Genomic DNA, 11,191 nt, shown 5'->3' on the forward strand with positions numbered 1-11,191 from the left:
GGGAACTGAAGATACACACTCCCAACTTAATCAAATATAATTTTATGGGCAATGTCACAAAGGAGGAATGAAATAATTTGTCTACATTTCCTAAAAGCAACTAAAATGAAAGAATGCTGAGGAAGAACCATTTGTTTCATTTCTAATAAAATCTCAAATCATTCTCAGAACTATTAACTAACTTGTTACAGAAACAAGCAATTTCTATGTCCTATTGCCTTTGAATGGGAAGATAAAGACATTCCCTGGTACAAGCAAGATTCAGTAACAGCTGTGTAGTGGTATAATGCTCTGCTCTCCATATAAACTTTCTCACAGAGCATGTCTGCATTAATATTGTAGAAAATAAGAATATAAGCACTGGATGTGTTCAGCTTATTTTTAGGTATATTTTAAGAAATACTGTAATTGTAGCTCAATGATTGAAATGCTCAATTTTAAATCTCATAAGAAATATTTACTTTTGCTTAGATTCTACTATATCATGAGTGTTGTAGCTACTATAGCTCAGCAGAGTTTGGGTAGAAAATGAAAAAGAATTTCATGAATTTACTGATTTTGAAAGACTGCTATTTCTTGATTTCCTGTATCCTGATGTCTAGGTTAGAAGCCTTACCTTGATGCCAATGTTGGCTTATTATTTGTTGATAGTGTGGATTGGCTTCATTTTGCTCTTTAGTGTTATCTTATGATTTTATGCTCTGACTCCCAGTTTGACTGCAGCATATAAAGTGCACATGAGCAACCTCACCATCTTCACAGAATTCGTCCTCATGGAGATCTCAAGCTCCCGAGAGCTACAAGTTATGCAAGGTCTGCTATTTTTACTGACTGGGAATCTTGTAACTGTTACTGTTATTGTGACAGACCCTCATCTACACTCTCAAATGTACTTCTTTATAGGAAATTTATCCCTGATAGATATTTGCTGCATTTCCGTTACTGTTCCCAAATTCATTGTGAATTCTTTGACAGGCAGTGCATTGATTTCTCTGCCAGCCTGTGCTGCTCAGCTTTTCCTGTTTAACTTCTTTGCTGCCACAGAGCTCGCCTTTCTCGTGGTGATGTCCTATGATCGCTATGTTGCCATTTGCCACCCTCTGCACTATGGACTCACCATCACCCCACGTCTGTGCGCACAGGCTGCAGGCGTCTCATGGGCAACTGGGTTGGGCTATTCTGCTGTCCACACAGGTATCATGTTCAGGCTTCCTTTCACAGGGTCCAATGTGATCCATCAGTATTTCTGTGATATACCTCAAATTTTGAGTATTTCATCTTCAGATGTTTGTTTTTCTGAGTTTGTTTTCATAGCTTTAAGTATAGGTCTGGGCTTATTATGTTCTCTCTTATTGTTAATATCATACATTAATATATTTTCAATGGTGCTTAACATGCATTCCATGGAAGCTCGTAATAAAGCCTTATCCACCTGCACACCACACTTGGCAGTTCTATTTATATTTATAGTTTCTGGAATTGTTGCTAACTTAGGACCCATTCCAGATAAAACATATCTTAGTAATCTGCTCACAGGCATGTTCTACTCCATGGTGCTCCCACTAATAAACCCCCTCATCTATAGTCTGCGGAACAGAGAGATTAACACTGCTCTAGGCAGAATGTTCAACAGATGTTTTTAGGTCCCAAGGAATGCTTTCTTTGGTTAAAAATAAAGCAACTTAGAATACAATGACAAAGAAGTATAATTTATATTTTATGTATGTTTTTTATTTGAATCTTTCCCTATAAAATATCTAAACCTTTTTGATCTGTACATATCTTGTCATGAACACATGACAGTAAGCTAGAAAACTCTGTCATAATTTTTCATTCTCAATTCTACATTTGGGTAATTTACATATTCTTTTAGAATAGGCTTTCAAATTCTAAAATATGTTTTGTAAAATTATTATGATGGTTTAGAGCAAAAAGCAGGATATGGCACCATAAGGAAAAGACTGGGCCTTCTACATCAGCGCCTAAACAGGTGTCTATACTTTTTATGTATTTCCAAGGTACTGGATACTGCCACCCTGGAAGAAAACATTGAGTGTTTTGGTTTAGAGAAATATGCTTTTTAAATTGCTCTCTGTGGTTCATGCATGTACACGTCTGCTCAAAATAAGATATTAGAACTAAGAGACAACTATGGAATTGAGGACTCAACATGGGTATAGCACAGACACTTGTATCATTGCTGGAATACTTCATATTTGTCTGCCTCGTTCAAAATGGGCATATAAAAACCCTGAACTTTAATACAATACAATTTGCATTGTATCTCTTATCTCTGTGTAAAGTTGCATGCTACTCTTGTTTCATTCAAGCTTCTGCATGAGGAAAAACAGGATTCATTAGTTATAAAATGGAGTAGATATAGCAATAAATGATATTGGATTTGCCTGCAGAACAGCAGTCTTTTTAATACTATGTGATTCAGTTTTCCCATAAGTAAAATATAAACGTCATACCCTGAAGATCAAACATTTTATTTTTCTGATTCCTCAAGGCTTAGCTAGCACTCTGATAGCCTGAGACTATATTAGCCCCTTTATATCTAAGAATTTAATTCTTTGACAGCTTCCTTTTTAACTCCAGGATGCTATGTAGAAAATGTGTACTTCGTAGAAACTTAAGCTCATTTATATTCAGCTGCAAGTTGTACAGTTTACAGTCTCCTTATGGTTCAGTATGGATTATCTGACATAGAAGCAAGAAGTTGGTGATGAACTCTGCCCTCCTTTCATCAAAAGTCATAATCCTAGGAATAATCTGAACATTGCTCATGTTCATCCAGTGTCTGAAATATAAACTTGTATTTTCAATGATTTGATAATTGAGAGAACCATCATATTTCTTTGTAAAATTTAATTGTCCCTACCTGAGTTTTCTTCTGGCTTTTTCCTGTTTAAAGGCATCACTGATTATATGTTCAATTAACAAACTTACAAAGATTAGCTATACCCTTTCTGAATATGCATATGTGACAATGTCTTTATATTTCACTATGTCTTATTTATATTTACATATATATATATTTATTTATTTATTTCTCCCCCTCACTCCTCCCCTCTCATTGTCTACCTTTTGTTTCCATTCACAGTGTATTCTTCTGTGTCTGTTGCATTCTCATTAGGGGGCTCCGGAAACCCATCCTGGGACCTTCCAAAGTGGGAGAGAGCCTATGATTCTTTTGCTCCACTTCAGCTCCCTAGTTTTCTGCATCTCATACTATCTCTTCTCTGTGTGTCTCTTTCATTGTGTCATCTGGCTGCATCAGCTCTCCATGTGGGCAGTGGCACCACTTCTGGTAGGTCTGTCCTTCTGGGCAGGGCTGTACTTTATGTGGGGGCCACTCCTTGCACAGGGGGCACCCCTGTGCAGGGTGAAGCTCTTCGCATATGGCAGCCCTTCATGTGGGCCAGCTCACCAAAGGTGCCAGGAGACCCTGGGTTTCAAACCCTGGACCTCCTGTATGAGAGGTGGAAGCTCTATCTGTTGAGCCATATACACTTCCCTATATTTATGTTTATATTCACATTAATAATTCCTGTTGAATTAATTCCCTCCAGATATTTGACTGTCTTCATCCATTGAATTCTATTTCTCAGTGGCTCCTTATAGAAATCGAATAGTCTTCATATTCTAATTCTTTCATTTTCTTGATATTACAGATTTTATTTCATGCATTTCTTGATATTCAGTATTTATTTCTAAGTGTATGTTTAATGAATATGGCTGTTATGTGCACACTATCTTAAATAGAAAACTTAAGTTTTCTATTCCTGAAATTTTTTTTCTGTGGATTTTATGTAATATCTAATCAATTACATTTTTATCTCAGGAATTGTATCATTTATTTTGTCCATATTTTCAATATATTTTTATTATAAATATATATTATGGGAAATATTCTTCAAAATTTCTTCAAACATATGAAATGAACTTCTGATTAAGGAATTCTATTCATATATAATAACCCCTAGTATTTTTTATCTTTGGTTTCTCATAGCACAATCCAAATGCAAAATTATCTTTTGTGTCTTTGAATATATTAAATAGATATCTTAAAATGTCAAACTTTTCCATTTAGTGTGTCAGCACACTTTTGGCCACTTAAAAATGATTTCTTTTTTAAAATATAGTTTTCATTTATTTATTTATTTTTTTTTAAAAGATTTATTTATTTATTTAATTTCCCCCCCTCCCCTGGTTGTCTGTTCTTGGTGTCTATTTGCTGCGTCTTGTTTCTTTTGTCCGCTTCTGTTGTAGTCAGCGGCACGGGAAGTGTGGGCGGCGCCATTCCTGGGCAGGCTGCTCTTTCTTTTAACGCTGGGCGGCTTTCCTCACGGTCGCACTCCTTGCGAGTGGGGCTCCCCCACGCGGGGGACACCCTTGCGTGGCACGGCACTCCTTGCGCGCATCAGCACTGCACATGGCCAGCTCCACACGGGTCAAGGAGGCCCGGGGTTTGAACCGCGGACCTCCCATATGGTAGACGGACGCCCTAACCACTGGGCCAAAGTCCGTTTCCCGTTTTCATTTATTTTTAAAAGATACATAGATCACACAAAATGTTACCTTAAAAATATAGGAGTGGGGAACTCTGTTGCACTCCCCAATGTAGCAGCAACAATTCCCCAAGTGAAAGGGCGAAGACCAGTGAAAAAGGATTGCACAATGATGGGCCCTTGATACTGATGACTATGCTTATGAGTCTATGTGGTTGAGATTTCAACTAGGTCTAGAGCTGCAGGGTACCTAAGAGTTACCTCCTGAGAGCCTCCATGTTGCTCAAATGACTCCTGGGAATTAGCCTCCCTCATGCTGAAGAATTACTACCAAGCACTAGATTGTGATGCAACTAGAAAAAGACATTGAATAAAAGGGGTAAATGGTAAAGACAAATGAGTTTATATAGCTAAGGGACTTCAAAGTGAGTTGAGAGGTCATCAGAGGGGTCATGCTTATGCACATCTCAGCAGGATCTCAGGGACAGCCAAAGTAGATACAGCTCCAAGTAGTGGTGCTCCTAAGGGCTATGGAGAGGGCCACGTCTCACAGTTATGACAAATGGCTCTCAAGTTCAGTGCCTTGCCAGTGGGTCCTGCTTTGGAATTTGTGCTCCTGAGTGTGATGGAGTTGGACTCAGATGTGACCTTTCTACACATGCCTCTTCTGTCACTTTTACTAAAGCTGGGGTTGTCACTGGGTTTGGTTTATGTTCAGGAGATTTGAATCTCTGGACTGACTGTGTGTCAGATTGCTCTGAGCCTCAGCAGAGCTGCAACACCTAGTCTCCAGTTCCTTGGCCTTACCCAGTCAGCTAACAGGAAGGTGGTGATGGTCAACCAACACACCAGGGAACTGAGAGAATCTACAGCTGCACACAGGAGAATTCCATCCATCAACCATATGGAATCTAAGCCCTCTCTCAAGTTAGAGGTGGGGTTGATATCACCATCCCAGGGTCCTCAAGATGGGGGAATAAAATATGGATTAGCGTGAACTTAAAGGTATTATACTATAGAATTTTTGTGACTCTAGCAATGGAAGGAACTACAATGTAAACTATATGCTGTGTAGCAGTGTCCAAAATGTATTCATCAAATGCAATGAATGTGACACACCAATAAAAAGTGTTTGGTGATATGGGAGGGTGGGGAGCGAGGGTATGTGGGATCCTTTTATACTTTTAATGCAACATTTTGTATGATATATGTATCTTTAAAAGATAAATACATGAAATCTAAAATAAATGTAGGAGATTCTCATATGCCCCACTCCCCATATCCCCCATTTTTCCTACATCAACTTCATTAGTGTGGTACATTCTTTGCATTTGATGAATACATTTTACAGGAAATAGAAAGGGAGAAGAAGGTTGTGAGCCAACACCCACATGGGTGAAATATATGAAAAATGATTTATGTTTATTCTCATTCAAAACCTCAGTTTCTGCCAATACTTTCTGCCAAGTATTCCTTCCAATGCTCCACTGATTCAACTCCCTCCTTCCATAAGAACCCCACAGCATTGTCTGGTTTGCCAGAAAAGTATCTGGAACAAATATTGATGAAATTAGAACCAACACATTTCAGAAATCAGGGGCAAATGTAATTCAAGATTTTATAGTAACTTCAAATAAATGAATAAATATTAATGTATATATGGTGACTTTTGGACAAAGATTAACTGTTGGAGAAAAAGACGGTGCTCACTCAGACATCAAGACTGACTGCAGGCAGAAAGTTTCTTGGAAGCTCTACCAATGGAGGGTGTCTGAAGAATAGACTTTAGCACACTCCTGGAAGGGGGAATAAGGATTTATACAGGACTTTCCTAGGCAGAGAAATGATAGTTGGTGGGAGGGTTTTGAGGGTCTGATTGAGGTGCAAGAGCCAAAGGAAGCCCTACAGGCAAAATCTTTCCCTTGTATGGCTAGGGAGTAATGAGTTAGGGAGTTATGGCTTACTGGAATGCTGAAGGAGCAGGTGGTGCTTTGATCAGCAGGCAGTGAAGGTCTTTATCTCACTTTACTCTCATATCCATGTGGTTTCTTTGTTCAACCTTTGGGGAAGTGTCATGCTTTCAGACATGTAGGCTATGTAATCACCTCAGAATCCTAGAGATTTTCTATGTTTATCTCATTTTTCATCAGCTTTTTTTCCACCATGAAGATAACCACTCTCCTTACTGGAAATGCAGGGTCATAGCATGTGTTTCTGAAATTTAATATATAAAGCCTAGTTTGAATCTTTATTCAAAATATCAATGTCCTTTGAGTTGCTCCTCTCTTCTGTGCCCTTGTAAGAGTGCATTATAATGTCCTAATTCATTATTGCCAGATTAGGCCACAGGTGTGTCTTTACAATAACTTCTCATTCTGCCACAAGAACCAGTAACATCTCATATACAAGCTGCTCCAGCAGCCTGGACAAATAGCTGAAATGTTATAGCAAAGTCACAGCCAACACACATGGGACATGTGTCATAAGTAAAAAGTTATCTGTTGCTCTCAGCATCATGAATTAAGACTTAGTGGGGACTGCAAATTAACATGGTCCAAGCTGACTGAAACAGTATTAGACAGTTTTCCAAAGTTTCTGTTCCAACTTAAACACACACACCAATAATCTGTGTCCAGTTCCTTTGCTCCACATCCACAGCAACAATTGGTATTCCCAGATTATTTTACAATCTATTGAATTTTTTGCATTACCTTACTGAAGTTATACTTTTTATTTGCCTTCAGTATGAATGTCATTAGTTGTAAATGAGATATTAGTGCTTCTTCAAATGCATTTCTTAGCCTTATAAGTGACATCTATTTTCACTTGATTTATGGTGTGGGTTTAGGTGCTCTTATGTTGCATCTAGGAAGAAATACTCCTCACCTTAATGCAATTAAATTCACACAAAAAAATCCCAATATTTTCTTTCCTCCTCATCCTTATCCTTCTCTACCTCCCTTTGTGTAATTCTTTCCCACTTTAAGGTTCTGAAGATTTCTTCCAAAATATAATATTGTTTTTCATACTTTATTATTCAGTACACTTAGAGTTAACTTGGAACAGAGTGGGAAATATGAATACCATTTGATTTTTAATATATTTTTATCTACTTGTCTTGGCACCATATACTAAAATATACACAGTATTACTACACTTAACAGAGCTGCATCTTTAATCACTTGAGTCTTCTTATATGTACCCTCTAATCTGTTGCTCCCATCCCTATAGCACAATGTTTAATTGCTATTATTTTATAGCAAGATTTTATACATGTTAATTAAAATCATATAACTTTTTCTTCCTTATAATTGTATAGATTATTTGCTTTCATATGAATTTTTATGGCCTACTAGTCAAATACTAAACAATTGATACCCTGAGATTATTATATTGTTATCATTTTAAAATTAGTATCATTTACATCTTTATAATATTGTCTTCCAATTCATAAATACAATCAAGCTCTTCATTAATTTATTTTCTAATAACTCCCAATGAAATCTATAATTTTATACAGGAGATCTCATATAGATTTGTTGCATATCTCCTGTTTATATTTCATATTATTTTCAATTGTTCCATTTAAAGTTCCATTTTATATTTTTTGTTCTCTGTTAATGGGTATTTGATATTTTCTTAGCATCCAGTTGCATTTCAAACCTATTCAATTAATATTCTTATGATATTTGTCCAGATTTTTTTTATCTTTCACATTTTCAGGTCTTAACATATTAGATGGCTCCTTGGACTCTTTATATAGAATCTTTTTTTTTTTGTCTTTAATTTTTAATGTTACATTCAAAAAATATGAGGTCCCCATATACCCCCCACCCCCCTCACTCCACTCCTCCCCCCATAATAACATCCTCCTCCATCATCATGAGACATTCATTGCATTTGGTGAATACATCTCTAAGCACCGCTGCACCTCATGGTCAATGGTCCACATCATAGCCCACACTCTCCCACAGTCCACCCAGTGGGCCATGGGAGGACATACACTGTCCAGTAGTTATCCCTGCAGCACCACCCAGGACAATTCCAAGTCCCAAAAATGCCCCCACATCACATCTCTTCCACTCCCTACTCCCAGCAGCCATCATGGCCACTTTCTCCACACCAATGCCACATTTTCTTCGATTACTAATCACAATAGTTCATGAATAGAATATCAGTAAGTCCACCCTAATCCATACTCTATTTCTCCATCCTGTGGACCTGGAATGGTTGTGTCCACTCTACATCTATATCAAGAGGGGATTTAAATTCCACATTGCTGCTGGATGCAATTCTCCTGCTTTCATTTGTAGGCACACTTGGCTCCCTGGTGTAGTGGTTGACCTTCTTCACCTCCATGTTAGCTGAGTGGGGTAAGTCCAATAAACCAGAGTGTGGGAGTTGCAAGTCTGTTGAGGCTCAGGGCCTGACTATCACATGGTCAGTCCAGAGATTCAGGTCCCCTGGTATACATTAAACCCCAGCACCAACTACAGTTCTGGTAAAAGTAACAAGAGAGACTTGTGGACACTGATCACACCTAAGTTCAGCTCCATCACACAGAAACACAAACTCCAAAGTAGGGCCAACTGAGATGACACTGAACTCCATCTGCCATGACCATAGAACCTGTGGGTCTCTGTACCCCTCAGAAGAACCAATATCTGGGGTTGTATCTACTTTATCTGTCTCTGGACTCTGCTCAGGTGTGCATAAGGGCAACCCCTCTGATAACCTCCTGGCTCATTTTGGAGACTCATAGCTATATAAACTCCTTTGTCCTTTCCATTTCCCCTTTTTATTCAGGTCAAAAAGCATTTTTAACTCCTGGTATTATATGTAGATTGAGATATTCTACTGGTCCGAGTTGACCCTTTTATTCAAGGCCATTTTCTAGTTACATCATCAACTTATATAGAATCTTAATACATTTCTTTTTGTTTGGATGTTTCTAATTTTTTTTATTGGAGCAATTGCAGATTTACAGAAAAACCAGAAAGAAAATACTTCACATATACCATTCTAAATGCACATAAACAGCTTTTTCATTTTACTAATAATATTCATTAATGTGGTATGATTCTAACAATTGATAAGTTGATAGTATTACAATTATATAACAAACTATAGTTCCATTAATTACATTAGGATTTACTGTTTGTCTTGTACTGTCTAATTTTCTTTAAATTTTAGTTACATATGTATACATACAGACAACTATATATATAACCAAATTAATCATTTCAATAGCACTTAAGTGTGCAGTTTGGCAGTGATGAATACATTCATAATGTGCTGCATCACCACAAGAATTACCAAAACATATCCATCATCTCAACTTTCCATTCCCCATTCTCATCCATACCCTTGGTAATTGCTAATTGCTAATTTCTGACTCTCTAAATTTGCATATGTGAGATAATTTGCATATGAATTGTCATTCATGTCTGATTAACCTCATTCAACATAATTCTTCAAGGTTCATCAATGTTGTAGGATATAGAAGAACTTCATTTATTTTTAGAGCTGAATAATATCCTACTGTATATATATGCCATAAGTTGTTTATCCAATCTTCCATTGATTGATATTTGGGTTGTTTTCACTATTTGACCATTGTGAATAATGCTGCTACAAACATTGCTGTTCAAATATCATTTCAGTTCCATGTTTTCAGTTCTTTTGTGTATATACTTCGAAGTGGTTTTGCTGGGCCTTATGGTAATTCTATATTTACATTTCTGAGGAAATGCCAAACTCTTTTTCACAATGGCTATACAATTTTACATAACCAACAAAAATATATCAGGACTCCAATTTTTCCGCATTCTTGTCAACATATATTTTTCATTTTATAAATAGTAATGGGTGTAAAATCATATTTCATGTTGGTTTTCAGTTGGATTTTCCAAATGTCTAAAGGTGCTGTCTTTTCATGTGCTTGTACATCTTCACTGAAGAAATGTCTATTGAAGACCCTTGTCCATTTTTTATTTGGGTTGTCTTTTGTTGTTGAATTGTAGGATTTCTTTTATAATGTGGATCTTGATCCTTTATAATATATGTGGCTTCCAAATATTTTCTCCTATTCTATAGGTTTTTTTCCTAACACACACAAAAGTTTTTAACTTTGATGAATTCTCATTTTATATATTTTTCTTTTATTGCATGAAGTCTCATTTATATACTTTTTTTTCTTTTATTGTAATGTCTAAGAAACCTTTGCCTAACACAAAGTCCTGAAATATTTCCTCACATTTTATATATTTTTAGGGCTTCTTTAGTTTTAGTTGTTATATTTAGATCTTTCATCCATTTTGAGTAAATTTTTGTATATGGTGTGAGGTAGAGGTAAACCGTTTTGTTTTTGTTTGCATGTAAGCTTTTTTCCCCAGAGTAATTTGTTGAGGAAAATGTTCTCCCCCATTAAAAGGACTTGACCCCCTTATCAGAAATCAATTGGCTGTCCTCAAGAAGTGGAAAGAAGACAGGAAGTCTCTGGTCCATAAAGGAAGTGGTGGGGCACAAGATGAATGGTATGCAAGCAGCAGATGAGTGGGGGACTTGCAGGATGTGGGGGAAAGTGTGGGACCACAGGTTGAATGGTGCATGGACAGCCCCATAGTGAGGGACTTGCTGGGCATGGGGAAACTGGCAGAGCCAGGGGGCAAGCAGCA

The 11,191-nt window shown here is 37.1% G+C and overlaps 1 protein-coding gene across 1 annotated transcript; it reads left to right on the forward strand.

The window, feature by feature from the left end:
* The first annotated feature begins 737 nt into the window (after nt 1-737).
* Nucleotides 738-1,643, forward strand: LOC139437865 (olfactory receptor 14I1-like). The gene has a single exon (XM_071212735.1). It carries the CDS (start codon nt 738-740, stop codon nt 1,641-1,643), a length of 906 nt encoding a protein of 301 aa, XP_071068836.1.
* The last annotated feature ends 9,548 nt before the right edge of the window (nt 1,644-11,191 follow it).

The sequence above is a fragment of the Dasypus novemcinctus genome, chromosome 30 (assembly GCF_030445035.2).
Source record: "Dasypus novemcinctus isolate mDasNov1 chromosome 30, mDasNov1.1.hap2, whole genome shotgun sequence".
Taxonomy (NCBI): Eukaryota; Metazoa; Chordata; class Mammalia; order Cingulata; family Dasypodidae; genus Dasypus; species Dasypus novemcinctus.